Genomic DNA, 16210 nt, shown 5'->3' with positions numbered 1-16210 from the left:
CGTACGACTCCAGCATGGGACGTTGTGATGGGATGCTCATTATATGAATCACTCTTTTTTCCTGGCCCAAACTCGATTAAGCCCCCTTTACACAGGGCTGCGACCTTTGTGCCACCTTTGAGCGATCAAAAACTGGCCAGGACGCTCGATGGTCGCCTAAACCTAGAAAATCATGTTTCTATGCAACTGCTCCAGCAGTTGTTCAACAGTAACTGCTCGAGTTTTTCAGCGTCTGCAATCACAATAAAACACTGCAGGTACACGCCCTCTATTTATAGGCAGAATGAGGGGGCACTACAGGTAGTTCAAAGAAGGCGGTAAAGAGGCAGAAGCATTGCCATGGTGTCTCAAGCGTTGCCATGGTCGCCAAGTTTAGGCACGGCTGTCGCCACAGTGATCGTTCAATGCACGCTGTTGGTCGCCCAAAGGAGGCACAAGGGAGGCAGAAGCATCGCCCAGATTGACGGGAAAATATTGCAGCAGAACGCATCTATTACCTGGCGACCACTATGCCTTCATTCTGCAACAACGGCAATGCTTGTGCCCCCCTTCTGCCTCCTTTGAGCCACCTTTGAGCAACCAACCTCCTCGGCGACCTTTGTGCGACTGTTTTGACTGTTCAAAAATTCACGGCGACCATGGCGTCAATGGCGATGTCTGAACCTCCTGTGTACCACCTTGGAACAACCTAAGCAACCATTCTGCCTCCTTTGAGCCTCCAACGACGACCTGGCCAATTTTAGGGTCGCACACGGGAGGCTCGAAGGTCGCCATCCTGTGTAAAGGCCCCATTATTTAAAGGTTGAAATCATATAGCTGGAATATTTCTGAGCGTGGCGTTAAACAGACAAACAAATCTTAACAGGTCACATTACAATACAGAGAACAATGTATGTACTCATATCTCATATAGTCACTCGTGGGGATTCCAGGTTAGCAATGGCAAGCTTTGCTCGTCGTAAGTGGCGGCTTATTGGATCAGGAAATAAGGTCCGGGGACCTAGTAATTGGCGTGTCCGGCGGCGAAGATCTTTGCTCATAATATCAATGACATAATATCAACGATTATTTGCAGGCCACAGCCATTGGACTATTGCTGAGTACGGCTTTAAACAAGAAACGTACATGCTGTCGGCACTCTACCATACAAACAACTGATCTCAATAGTGTGCTCCACAACAGCACATCTCATGTTGCACCTTCCGATCTCCATTGTTATCAAATGTTTGTTTTGTTTGCTGTATAACGCCGCACTCAGCAATATTCCAGCTGTATGACGGCGGTCTGTGTAAATAATCGAGTCTGGACCAGACATCCCAGTGATTGATAACATGAGCATCGATCCACGCAATTTGGATACGATGACATGCATCAACCAAGTCAGCGAGCCCGACCACCCGATCCCGTTAGTCGCCTCTTACGACAAGCATCGTCGCCTTTAACGGCAAGCATGGGTTGCTGAAGACCTATTCTACCCCGGATCTTCACGGGTCCGTTATCCAATGAAACTGATTTATTTGAACAAGAATGACGCACCGTGATTTCAAAACACGTCTAAAAACATTTCATGGATCATTATTGGATTCGAACTTTGATTGGAACAAATTGGCGAAACGTGTCTTTCTGAACACGTGTTAAGAACATGGACGCTTGTAATGTGAAACGTGGACTGTTGCGTGATGAAGGTATCCATGGGAGCATAACATGGCAATAAACGTCCGTCAGTTATTTGAGTCGACCATATGTCATGATTAAAAATGATAGAACGACAACCCGAGTGGTGAGTGATTCTACATGTTCACTGCACTACGACCTACTGTCTTATTGCACGTAATACACAGACAAACAGTGCGCAGGATCACACAAGAAGCGGATGTCCAAGTGCAATCTCGTTACGTGAAGGCAGGGTTATCGTCCGTTCTCACCTACCAGAGTCAACTACTACCGATAGTCGGTTATCAGTGGCAAATTTCGTGATTAGGTGCCGACGTCCATACTTTGGGTGTGCGTTTCTTTTGGAATTGAGTATATAAGCGATTACATGATGCAATATGGCAGCAGCGTTTGTTATGAGTGGATGTGTCGTGATTGTCAGTGGCAGCATAAGACTGAAACGCTCGTAAAATATTGACTTTAACAGGATGTGTGATGAGAGTTACCTCCCTTGATTGTTGACAAACTAAGTAAGGTTTATCTATCCAGAAGTGTCGTGTTGTGACAGTTTCTAGAAGGCTGCTCTGCCTATATAAGAGCGACACGAGGACGATTCGATGCCTTTTACGTCGTGACTTCCAACAATAGTTCAAGATTCAAGAACCGAGCACGGGTCTCTTACAAGACAGTGACAGTGACACATTTTAGACATCCGTGAGTGCACTGACACGTGTTTGTTTGTTGTTTAACGCCGCACTCAGCAATATTCCAGCTATATGACAACGGTCTGTAAATAATCGAGTCTGGACCAGACAATCTAGTGATTGACATCATGAGCATCGATCCACGCAATTGGGATACGATGACATGCATCAACCAAATCAGCAAGCCTGACCACTCGATCCCGTTAGTCGCATTTTACGGCAAGCATGGGTTGCTGAAGACCTATTCTACCCCAGATCTTCACGGGTTGCAATGACACATGTGATACGTCATTTATTGCTGCTGCCACTTGCTTGACTCATTCTCTTTCCTGTTGAGATTGTTAACTAAATACTGTGTGTTTCAATGTAATTCAGTGATTATTCGTTGATCATTTGATCATTTGATCATTTACTGATTTCACAATTTAGCTCTACACGAACCGATTTCTGACTTAACGTTTGCGTTTCAGTTTGAAAATCACTTCCTAACCATGCGGATTATACTATTGTGAGTCCTCCCGCCTTAAGACAAGTCAAGTATACTTGATGCTCAAATTCTTACAACTGTTTAACAGCCTGGAAGCACCTGGTATAAATATTACATCGAGTGAGTGAATGTTGTTAAACGCGAAGTCAGATGTTATCCAGTTATATCACGGCGCTATGTAAGTAAAGAAGGTGCATCTGAATAAGACAAACACAATGGTTTAACAGTGCTACAACTTTATCATTTAAATGTAGTTTGGATGTATAATTTATAATTTAATTATTTAAAATAAGTAAGATAAGATAAAACTAAAATATTCCTCGTGTAATCGAATACCATGCGCTGTGTGTCTTCAGGTCGTTACACCTTGGTCATGGCGTTGACCTGGAGACGTGTTATTGCATAAGATCAGTTCCACTTCTTGCAAAGTTGCGGTATTCAGCACGTTCTTCTACAACTTTCAGCTTACCTGTATTTCAGGGGGAATAAACTTGAGACCATCATTTGTCCTCTGGATTTTCAAAACAAGATGAAGCATGCACTGGACATGCTCTGAGACATTATGTGTTGGGGGTAAACAACAAGTGTTTGACTCTTGAAGCGTTGAAGAAACTATTGTCTCATACTCCCAACTCTAGTAGTGACTGTCTCTATGTATACACATCCAACAAGCATGTATATGTAAGTTTGCAAGCAAAATACCCACAAAGATAATTGCTATACAATGTATTATTGGAATACAGAAATAGATCCTACCTGTATGCACCCCTAAACCCTGCACCGTATGACAGCGGGATCAATATTTGATTTAAAAGATACGCATGTCTAGTTAGTTATTAACATGATAATTATGGGTATCTTTTAGTTGTTTTAATAGAGAAACTTGTTGTATTGCAATATCAGCATTATTGTTGCTATTAATAGGTTCAAGTGATACTGACCGAAACTTACTTCTGTTAATATACAAAGAGAAACTTATCTTCAAGTAATGTAGTAGTAGTATTGAAGTCTCGTGAATAATATATAACCGTTTTATATCCCTTATGCAAACGTTCATTTGAGTATACAATTTATAATTTGGATGAAGTATAAGTATGTATACTTCATAAGTAGTATAATTCAGAATTACTTATGAATACTCTGTTGGTGACATAAAATGACTTAAATATATGCAGTTCATTTATTGTTTAATGATTCGCCATGTTGCTAATTACTCCACAATGTACATGCTATTACATTAATTTTGCATTTTAAAGATTTCGTATGAAAACTTCTAATAATGTCTAAACTGTAATATGTTGATGACATGTATTATACTATCAGTTCCCTCGTGGTAATAAAAAACATTTTTATATATTTTCAAAAACTTCATTCGTAAATCAAGGAACCTACATCACAAAATTGTGTTGAAGGTCCATCGTCTCAATAACAATGATTAACTAATAGAGTAAATAGAGTACCGAGAGATGAAAAGCAACACAACTATTTGGAAACATGGCGTCGTCATCTGCATCATGTATCGATGACAACTTTATCCCATTACATATTACACTATATTCTTTTGCTTTTCTGTATAAGTTGTCCACATCAATAAACATGGCTTGTGTAGCATAGACCCCTACCCTTGCGTTAAACTCGGGAGCCAGAATACTGTGTCTGAGTGGGGTATTCATGTTCAACTGCGGCATGGTATCTCAGTGCCCTAGCACTACTAATCGGCATCAGTCCAGACTAGTACAAGCAACCACACACACACACACACACACACACACACACACACACACACGTACTTGCACGTCGCTTTAGAAGTGCAATAATCTTGGACGCGACCTTTAACCCAATTTCACCTCACCTTCACCTTTAAACGCACCTGAGTGACCTCTTCTGGTGTCAGTAGGGGGGCCCACACTGTCAATATGTAGTGTGCTTTCAGTCCGTAGCGAGGCTTTAATAGACTGGTGTTTGTATTCATCACGTGTCAAATTCCTGACCTTGTTCACTTTTAATAATAGCATACAGTTGGATAATTTGATGCACGTGTTCACAAGCCGCAATTCTCGTCGCCATATGGCTGGAATATTGACGATGTAAATCACCTTATCATTCATTGGAAAGAGATATGTCACTTACAAACGAACCCCAAAACACAAACACAAACACAGCCGTCCATCCTCCCTGCACCAGCACTACACCCACTCTTGGCCCACACAACCCACAACCACCCAACACTACTCATAATAAGCAGAAAACAGAAAAGCATTCATTTTAAAAAAAATCGAAAACATAAAAATAACACCCTCAGTCACCAAAACCCAACAAACATTTAACAAACTATAAACAGACTAATAGAGTTTACAGCAGGGCGCCTCCTTATTAGGCAACCCATTGCAAAGAAATACCATAGCTTTGCTCACAAGTCCAAACTGTACAGAAAATCCTTCGCCAGCTTTCTGACAGCCATCCAGTCTAAAAGTAAACTCAACTCTTATTACGTAAACATAAACTCAAAATTTGACCCATCACCATGTCATTTTTTAGTACGTTTTTACCGTGTTTCTAACAATGGTGACTGTACAGTGAAATCGAAAGGGTCTCCGAGCAAACGAGCATGAGCTTAATGCGCTCATCGCATCGAATAGGTCTTCAGCAACCCATGCTTGTCCAAAGATCGGGGGGTCAGGCTCACTGACTTGGTTGAAGCTTGTCATCTTATCCCAATTGCGTGTATCAATGCTCATGAAATTAATCACTGAATTGGTCCAGTCCAGATTATTTACAGACCGTCGTAATATATCTAGAATATTGCTGAGTGCAGCGTTAAACAACCAACCAACAATAAACAACTAACAATCTTTAAAATTCAACTGCAGTGAATATTTCTATAGAAACAGTAAATCAAAGAGTTGGAGTCGTACTTTTTGGATTTTAGGGGCGATATGGTTCAATAGAGTATAGCTGATATTGTATATACCTGTGGCTGAGGACGTATTTTTATTCTTATGACTGTTTGTAGTTCTCTTTGGTTGTATACTAGATTGGCTTGTGCTGATATAGGGGTGTATTTTGGGTGTTTCTTTATGTTTTCTTGGAATGCTAGGGGTGGTAGGTGGTTGTGGAATTTTCCCTTAATGGCTTTATTTTTTCCCACAAGGTTCAAGTATTTTGTTTGCCTATTTTATGGATGTTACAAACAGTGTACCAGTGGTTCTTTTTTTATTTTTGCTGCCCTAATAATTTCTTTAGTTTTATTTCTTAGTTGTTTAGCCGTTTGTAACGGGGTCTCTTTGATTAGTTGAACGGGTTTATCCTCCATTTAGGTGCTTTGGATAGTATATGTAAACAGCTACTGGTCTGCTTTTTTTTAAATGTGTGTGTGGGGGGGTGGGGGGGTGGGTGGGTGTGTGCGTGTGCGTGTGCGTGTGTGTAGAGGGGGTGTGGGTGGGGGTGGGGGGGTTGTATTGAGTTAAATGTAATTTAGATTGGGCAATGGTCGTTGCCCCAGGTTATGAACGTCACAGCTTAGTTTTAGAGATACATTATTAGTTATTAGCGACATGTCCACTGCACTGGGATTTTGATGTTGACCATCGGAGATTCTAGTAGGTTGGTTGTCGTTACGGCATATGAGATAATTGCTCTCAATCTAGTGTATAAGGAGCTTGCCATATTTATCCGAATGGTTTTTTTCTGCCCCACAGTGGATGGTGAGCATTCAGGTCTCCTATTAAAAATGTGTGTCGAGTTGTGTAATTGGATGGTACTTCCAGGTTATATTTTGTGAAGGGTTTCGTTTAAGTATGATAATATGTTTATAATTGTTATTTTGATTTTGTTTATTGTAGGGCTGGTAGCCAGGACTTTTAGCGTTTGGCTAGGAGTATCAATTTTATTGCAATAAAGGGATTTTTTTTCATGAATATACCCAGCCCGCCGGAGGGCGAGGTCTACCCTGCCGAATAAAATCATTTTGAAGGCATCTTTTTGAGAAATTCTTGTTTCCCTGAACAGCAATAATAAGTGGCTGAATTTTGTTTAGAGCCATGAGTGCCTAAAGCACATACCCATTTGAGAGGAGACCATTGCAGTTCCACTGTAAAATCACCATGATGGGGGATAATAATTAAAGGAAATAGATTCATTCATATTCGTGGTCCTTGACACATCATCATCGATCACCCAAAACACACAGCCAAAAGAAGCTCAGAACAGAACAGCACTTTATTTCTCCCAGGCCGAGAGCATCGGCATGTGTATCGGTACTAACAGCATTTTACATTGCGGTAAGGTTAACCGGGAGTTTTTACAACTTTTCATTATCATGTGAACAAATTTACACAGTTTCTTTTGGACACATATCTTATGGCAGATAAATAATTGCTAGAATTGCAACACATATGGTCTTTTTGAAAAGTGTTTTGGGATGTACATGTCCCTTTGTTCATTGAAAAAAATACATTTGAAGATATAGTTGAATTCATCTCGAATGTCAAAACTACCCCATAACTTGCATAAACGTTCATTCAACGGAGTATTATTCCATCTCCCTGTTTTTATTGGCAGGTGGTGACTAGATGTCCTAGAAAATAACAATTATAGGATAAGTGGGGAGGAATGTTTATTATTGAGGACGTATGATTTCATGAAAATGATATAAAACTCGGTGATATCCAAAAATGTGAATTACCTGAATTACCATAAAATTGACAAACGAGTGAAAAGTGATATTCATCTTCCATATTATTAAAACTACATAATTCACTGGTTACAAAAACAATTTTCGATGAAATATGTTTGTGTCACAATTAGGATTTATCTGATAAGAATGTCCTCAAACTGTCCAACAATTATGATACGATGACATGCATCAACCAAATCAGCACGCCTGACCACCCGATCCCGTTAGTCGCCTCTTACGACAAGCATAGTCACCTTTTTAGGGCAAGCATGGGTTGCTGAAGACCTATTCTACCCCGGATCTTCACGGGTTAATAATATATCCTGATCAAAGTTAATTCGTATCCAATTTATCTGCATGAATAGCATTTCGTCGCAATGCCAGTCACTGTAGTGCATCCTCTTCAACCAAGTGGCTGAATCTGGGCGTTGTTTGTTCTGCATGTACTATGTATGATTAGTAAAATTACGTTACTCAGTCACTGATCCTTTACCAAACATATTCAGATTCAGCTAGTACTATTATGCTTGTGATTAAGGAAAGTGTGTGAAGTAACACGTGGTTTCTCATGTACAGTGTCTAATATTTACTTATTTATTTTTGTAGTTGTCATATTCGGGGATGTTGCTATCGGCCTCACCGTCTTCGGGTCTCAACCCTGGTCTGTGCTGCAGATGTGTACACGTATCACAAACTGCGAATAACTGCAGGCCGAAGGTATTAGTGTAAGGAAGTGTTTGTTATAAACCAGATGCCTCTGCTTATGTATGCCCGGAAAGATCCAGGCAGATTCAATGGCACACCTTATCCCCAGTACACCATACTTGTCTTTTGAAATGACATGAACTGTGTGAATGTTGTTTAAGGCCGTCGTCATAAATATGCCATCTTTGTTACAGCGGCCTATAAATAATTGAGACTGGACACGGCATACCAGTGTCTGAAAGCATTAACAGCGAAGGGCAGCCAAAGGGTGCTATTCTCCCCGGGTACCTAGACTTATCTACGTTTAAGTGGTTTGGATGTGTTATTAGACTGCCGCAAATGGCTGAAGGTTGCTGATGTGGCGTAGGGCAAATATTACTCGCACAATCAGGTCCAAACAGTTATGAAAAACCAATAAATATCAAATGGTAACGAAATAATCGTTTAAACATATTAACGACGGTCGCAGAGAGTCACTGGATCTGTTCATACCTGTGTGCATATATTCTTATCCGTTCATACCGATGTACATGTATTCCTACCTTCCAGCGATTCGTTCATACCGACCTATTCCTACTTTCCATCGATCAGTTCATACCGATGTACAAGCTATCTTATCTCTACTACACGCCGACGACGATGGCAGTACTCGTCATCTTGGGAATGTTCGTCAGCCTCATCACTGGTCTGCTACTAAAGCTTATTTAATCAATGATATACACTGAGCAAATGAAAACTATAACTCTCAGTTATTTTTATAATATGTTTGATTTTCAATTGAAAATATATTTTTAAGTTAGCGATATTATATTTACGCATTTACCACAACGCAGTTTTGACGAGTAATTATTAAAGAATATTTATGCCCAATGTAACCGTACCAACGGTCCTCCAAAAAATTCTCAATGGATACGAGAAGTTTCGTAAAAGAATTTATCAAACGTTAAACCACTTTTGTAAGGTTTGTGACGCCCGGATAGGAGTGACCCGCACTGCTTGACCGGCTCTTTCCTTGGATGACGGAGATGATACGCAGACCTGTCAGATAAGGGGTCAACCATAAAGGGGTAGGTCACAGCATACATATAACATAACAACACCCTACCGGGACTTCAGGGACAAATAGTCGTGTTCACATTGACACGCTTAGTCATGTAGAACAGGTTCTCGTCCACGCCGCGTGACCTCGTTCCTCAACGAGAGATACCCTTTGATAGTTTAACATGCTGTGTTCAAGAGACCGTGGTATAGATTCTATACGGCTGAAGGTGGAGCAACAGCCCACATTAACCCTACTGACATTACCAGGGAGTGGCTGGATTTACTTGTTGTCCATACTTATAGGCCAACGTCAGATGATAGCGGTGAACATTATAACGCTGCAGATCATGGCCGATGGTTGTTTGAAAAACAATCTGTCCCCGAAAACCCTGGAAAAACATAATTTGTTAACCATTTCATTTGACTTCCAGAAGTACAGGAAACCGGTTTATGAAGAAGCTGACGAAGTACCAGAGAAGACTCAGCCCGTCGATGAATACGACGTTGAGACGAAGTCGGCCACTGACGTGGAACCAGGTAACGTCAAAGGTGGCGCCATCAATCAAGAATTTGACCCGATAGGCGAGAAAACCTAGGAACCGAAAGAATGTGTTACCGATTGTAAGAGTTGTCTTGAAGTTTATTAAATCATATATATTGTAAAACATAATAGTATGGTTCTTGTTAAGCAATTTCACAAATTAATTCATTCGTGTCAAAAGTCTGTACATACTAAAACTATATAGTCATATTGGCGAGCTGATCATATAAACGTATTGTACATGCATCAGTCGCTTAAACTACATTGCTTGCTTACTACATACTACCGAATTGTTACATATGTACATTTATGTTGTTCATATATGTAATCATTGTATGTAACGTGTGATACAACAGCCGTGCTTTCTTCAGTTGGATGTTTGCACACAAGGTTATGTACCAATGCTGATAATTATTGTCACACCGATACTAAGACGCACATATCTATTTGTGACAATACCTATAACATGGGTATATATTATGAAACTGAAACCGTATCTTTATTTTAAAATCTGTTATCAATTTGAACCCATTTACTGTATGCTTAATAATTTTGCCGTTTGTGGTACCACAGATGGGGCAGGATAGACTCACCTATTCGCAAACTCCTGGTGTCATCACTATTTATGGTTTATTTTCTCGTAATATTCATACAATACAATACATATATTCTGCATGTTACTCGCTTTTGGATTATCTATCTAATGGTTCTTTACAATAGTAAGGGCACTGAAGATATATGAATTGTGCTATCAATTATTATATCAATATATTATGTTATTAAAATGTAAGACTATTCTCAAAAGGCATATATATCATATTGTCTTATAATAGATTCTCCAGCTTTGTTTTTGTTATGTCAAAAATTGTAATGCCAGTTGCTAAAACAGTATGCATAATAATAAGATGGATCAATGTGTGTTCCCCGAACACATACCAGTGGGGTTCCGGGTTAGAGTAGGCTCAAAGCAGCCTATGCTTGTCGCTAGAGGCGACCAGGTAGATCGGGTGTCAGACTCAGTGACTTTGTTGAATGTGTGTCATCGTACCAGTATGGGACGTTGTAATGGAACGCTCATTATATGGATCACTGGGGTTTTTTCTGGCCCAGGCTCGATTATTTAAAGATCGCCATCATATAGCTGGAATATTTCTGAGCATGAACAAATCTGAACAGGTCACGTTACAATACAGAGAACCAGTACAAAATAGTCATATCGGTATATGTACTCATATCTCATATCGTACCTCGTGGGGACTCCGGGTTAGAAATGGCAAGCTACGCTGGTCCTAAGAGACGACTTAACGGATCAGATGATCCTGACGGCCTGGATTGTTGTTCATAATATCCTAATATCTGTCTGGTCCAGACTCGATTTTTTGCAGGCCGCCCCCATATAGGTTGGCCCTTGCTGAGAGCGGCTTTTAACAACAAACACACACAATCTCGGCTCTCTTATACCATACAAACAACAGAGCTTACTTGCACAGACCAATCTTAGTTACAATCGATCTTAGGCGGCTAAACTAAAATTTACAATCACCATACAGTTGTCCTTTTCCACTTGCACAAAGCGATCTTAGCGCGATTGTAAGACGGCTTGGGTTTAAGGTCGAAATCTTCAATGGTGGAGGTACGATTATCTTAAACTCGACTAAGTCTACAGTTGTCTGCAAGCGCCCATAGCTTGCTGCGCATGCAATAAGTGGAACCGGTAACAACACACAACAATACCTCCCTCAATCGCACCTTGCACAGTTTTAGGTCCAAATTATTTGAAGGAAATGATTACTGGAAGGATGGCATATATATTTGTCGGCATTTAAGGATTAAAGTTGTATTTGTTGACGTTCATCAGTTCATGCACCCAGTAATGTTAGCGTTGGAAAGAAATACAGACACGGCTCATGCTCAAAATGGATACATGTAAACGTTCTGTGAACTTTTGGGGTGTGTTTGAGTCATACTACGGATGCTGATGACGGGGATTACCGCTTGAGGCGGCGCGGTTGGATTTCCCGAGACACGATAGTGTGGAGCTCGGGGATTTCTTTTGGTAAGTCGAGCATTATCTGTTATAGCTTCGAATCGACGCTTCATTTCGTTGACCCGACATATACATGATCTGTCTGACTTCAAAGCCTGCATCATTCATAGCCTAAATTGATGTCGCTCTCAATTTTCCTTAACTATTTTTAATGTTATTTTTAGACATGGAGGATTTCCCCTAAAGTAGTTCTGTATGTTTCCGATGTATGTCTTGACAACGTAATCACGTGACATACTGACGTTGATCGGGAAATGAACGACAGTCAGCTTGATAGTGTTCACCTGGGCGTGGTCACTCGCTACTGTCAATATTAGGAATTGTTTGATATTGCAACTTGAGAAATACCAACTCATGTTTTGTTAACATTTTTTAAATACGAATAAATATATTATTTAGTGACATAATTATGAAAATAAAATTTAATGATAATAATAATTACACGTAAATGCATGATCTTCATCTATTTAGGGGAGCTTTTCGAAAAATCCTAAATATATCCTTCATGTTTTCGTTTCGCTGCTGTAACAAAGGATGTTATGATTACCTTTTTCAAAACACAGAAATACGGAGGATTTCAAGAATGCATGGACGGGAAATAAGAAAAATTAATAATGTTTCGAGAAAGCAGTTGTTCACTGGGTATTAATTATATTGATAATTATTTTTAAAAAGTGTGAATTTTACTTTTGCTATTTATGAGACATTTCACACAAATTTCAAATGTCTCATCGTGTGTATTTGCTTGTTTGATGCATACTTGTATTTTCTTCTTTAAAATTCATATATTTTCCTCACTAGATTTTAGATTGAAACATGTTTGATTTGGCACTTCAACTTGTATTTATTTATAGATTAATTTATTGATAAACTAAAGAAAAAATAACTGACATGAATGTGACCCAAAAGAAATACAGGGTGAGCTCAGCGATTCTACAACAGTAATTAATACACTGTGACAAGATAGATTCTACGATGCTTATACAAAGAGAAACCCCTCCCATCTAGTGAAGCTTTCGCTCGGTCAGACACCATATATAGAAAGTCCACTCGTTTCGTAAAAATAGTACCTAAATAGAATGAGTGGCTACTGTAGTATTCTCTATTGGTGCCACGGGACCATATATGGTCCTTCACTTTTCACACCCTCGTAGTGTCCATTTTCAACTGTAAATTAAGATGTCAAACACTGAGCGCGCTCAATCAAAATTATAACCATCATCACTCTAATCATCTCAGCTTTAATATCGTGTGATTCATATTGTATACAGTGCTACGGATTGCGAAATATGGCGAGATCAGTAAAGTGGTTACCGCTCTTCTCGACCTTTTTCTGCCATGTAAACTTCCTGACGGTGATTTTTTTATGCCATGTCATGTACACGTAACTTTTATAATATCAGACAGTCAATTTGAAAAAGAAATCCATCAGACAGGCCAGAAAGATTTACTTTTCCCGACTGTACAGTTATTGGCGTGAGACTATCAATGTTTAGTCCTCAACGGAAGTTTGTGTTCAAGTATTGCATATTATTATCGACTGTGTGTCATAGTGATTTAGCACGGCGCCAGAGACGAAACGACAGTGCAGATTGTCTTTCTGTTTATGGTGCTGATTTACAGAAAATATTCAAATCTAACATATGTAAAGATAGCTATGATCGTTCATATTAAGGTGGTATTGTGTATATTTATGGACAAGAAGTTCATGATCAAAAGGTAAACATTGAATAGACAAGTGATCGACAGGGCACGTTTACATCATCGCTCTGCTGCGATTTCTTGTCTACTAGTTGTCATACGTGCTTCCCCGTTTCGACAGATAACTGCTGCTTTTTTCATATGAAATGACCAAGAGTCATGTGTTATTGCTCAAACTACCTGACCGTGTGAATGAATTGCCCTAACCGTTTCACATTTTGTCGCAAAAGGAGATTTCAAAAGTGTGGCCACGACATCAAACATGAGTCGACGCCAACTTGTAAACAAACTTTGTCGAAGTCGGTTTCACATGTGATAGCTCGGCACCCGTTTCTGCGATACAAATATAATACAACTATTGAAAACATCAACATAACTTCTAAACAAAATGTCAAAACGAAAACTTAAATATGGAAAGTCAACGCTAGAACATGACCAGTCTTGATTATCCACTGAAACAGATTCCATTGGCCGTAAAAGGCAAAACAGCGGTGAAAATTATATGCACAACTGATCTTACAACCCATAGGTAGACACATATCTATGTAAAATTTTCCATCAAAATGTATACCTAAAAGATTAAATTCGCTTTTTGCAATTGGACAGAGACGGAATGCATTCCTAATGTCTGCCTTAGCTAGGAGAGCTCCAGGTCCTAACACTTGGACCATGTTGACGGCATCGTCAAATGAGCTGTATGAAACTGATGACAAATTGTCATTGATGAAATCATTAACTGATGCACACTGAGGGTGAGATAAATGTTGAATCATTCTGAAGTCACCTGATTCCTTTTTGGGTACTGAGCCTTTAGGGGAAATTTTTAGGTTCGATATAGGTGGAAAATTAAAAGGCCAAGCTATCCGACCCAATGTGATTTCTTTCTGTAGCTTATCTTGCACGATCTCAGGATAGTCATAACAAGAGCGCAAATTTTGACAATAGGCAGACTGTCTGGGTCCTGTATACTGTAGCGTGAAACCAAAGGTGAATCCATCAAGAAGTTCTTTTCGGGCTTTTACATCTGAGTAGCTTGCTAATAATTCAGTGAGAGGTTGCAAATTGATGGGAGTTGGCCCTAATTCTGGCAAAATTACCTCCTGTAGGCTTTTTGCTGCCGGTCCCCCTGGTTCTGACTCTGAGGTTCTGCAGGCTTTTTTGCACAACTTGGCAGGGTGAGATTTTCCACAATTGATACATGAATGCATATACTTGCACTGGGTTCTCTTACAATTTCAATCATTGTAGTCGAAACATGGTGGTCTGTTGTAATTGGGTCGCCTTGCAAATGAAGAGCTGGTTGTTGTTGAATATGTTGGTGTTGGTGTTGGCATAGTTGACGGCATGACGAACATAAGCCAGAGCTCAGTGTTTATTTCACCCCAGTTAGTGAGCGGAAACTCCTCCATACGTAGGTGAAACTGACGGTCATATGCTTTCCACCCCAATCCCTTAAATCGTGATGCTGCCATACGAATTATGCTGATGTACTTGAGCAACTGCTGGTATTTTGTGAAAAACTTCTCCAGATATATGCTTGCAAAAATTAGAAAAGCATCTGTCCAGGCTGAGATTGAATCAATACTCTGTAATCCTCGTTTGATAACCTGAATGGCTCCTTGATCATTAATTCCTAGAGGTGTGGGTCCAGCTGTATCCTCATTTGTAGCAGATCCCTTCAGTAAAATGCACAATTCAACAAATTCATGCCTCCAAATCCTATCTTTGACACACTGCTGTACGGTTATTCCTAGCGTGTCTTGTGCCAGTGTAATGGGTTCTACCCCATCATGTGTGATAGGCTGAATACTCCCCAATGGTTGAATACTGCCGACAGGTTGACCTAATTCAGAAGCGGGTGTAACCAGAATCTGAGAATGCATAGTGGGTGCAGATATATTAGGTCTTTTACCCTGTGTGACGTGTGCTGTAGTGTTTATGCCTACCATGTCTAAATTACCATGAAACAAGTCAATTGTAGGAATTGGCTCACCGTGTCTAATGGTCCCACTGTCAGACGTACTTGGTCCAGGAGCCCCGCTGGGGTTTCCCGCCGTTGGCGCCATGCTGTCTGACGGCCCGACGATAGGCCTAATGTCCTCAGACTGTTTGCTGTGTTTTGCCGTTAGGTCTGCCCGTTCCTCCACACGTCGCCTCTTCCTACCCGCTCCCCTAGTCTTCATAGTCTTGGAACGAACTGTTACTGGACTACCACCCCTTTTAGTCTTGCGCGGCATGCTAGAATCTTCTAAATAGTTCTCTCTCAATTTGAAACGTGTTGCTTGATCGGCTGTTGGTTCGGAAAGGCCGAAACTATGAAAACTGGCATGCTCGCAGAATTGCGATTGCGCAACTTACATAATTACCTCCCTTTGACCGCAGACTTGATACTGAATGATGGAACAGCAAATAGCTATGTTTGCTGCAAAGCTATAAATGAATTTTATTTTATACATGTATAATAAAATTAATTATATGCAAAGGCTCCATATATAGTCTTGTTGGAGGAAATTACATCTAAAATTACACAGCTTCATCTGCCCCTCCGTTCGCTTTCTAGCAAGCATGAATATGAGTGGTATTAAGGGATTGAAACATACTCCTCTTTCTTTCAACAACGGAAATGTGACAAAGGCCTACATCATCTACATCACAA

General features: G+C 40.1%; 1 protein-coding gene across 1 annotated transcript; it reads right to left on the bottom strand.

The window, feature by feature from the left end:
- Positions 1-7026: 7026 nt before the first annotated feature.
- LOC125377994 lies at positions 7027-15847 on the bottom strand. Its single transcript, XM_048392432.1, has 2 exons — positions 15548-15847; positions 7027-9857 (listed from the first exon to the last, which is right to left on the bottom strand). Exons 1-2 carry the CDS (start codon positions 15789-15791, stop codon positions 9682-9684), a joined length of 420 nt encoding a protein of 139 aa, XP_048248389.1. The 5' UTR covers positions 15792-15847; the 3' UTR covers positions 7027-9681.
- Between the last annotated feature and the right edge of the window lie 363 nt (positions 15848-16210).

This window comes from Haliotis rufescens, unplaced genomic scaffold, assembly GCF_023055435.1.
Source record: "Haliotis rufescens isolate VD_foot unplaced genomic scaffold, xgHalRufe1.0.p SCAF_11, whole genome shotgun sequence".
Classification (NCBI taxonomy): Eukaryota; Metazoa; Mollusca; class Gastropoda; order Lepetellida; family Haliotidae; genus Haliotis; species Haliotis rufescens.
Note: the sequence above shows the minus strand (reverse complement) of the source record. Positions and strands in the feature narration are given on the sequence as shown.

Coding starts and splice junctions, on each gene's coding strand:
- LOC125377994 (XM_048392432.1), bottom strand. CDS start 15,791: ATGCCGCGCAAGACTAAAAGGGGTGGTAGTCCAGTAACAGTTCGTTCC. Junction 9,858..15,547: donor CAGTGGGACCATTAGACACG/GTGAGCCAATTC, acceptor TTCGGTTCCTAG/GTTTTCTCGCCTATCGGGTC.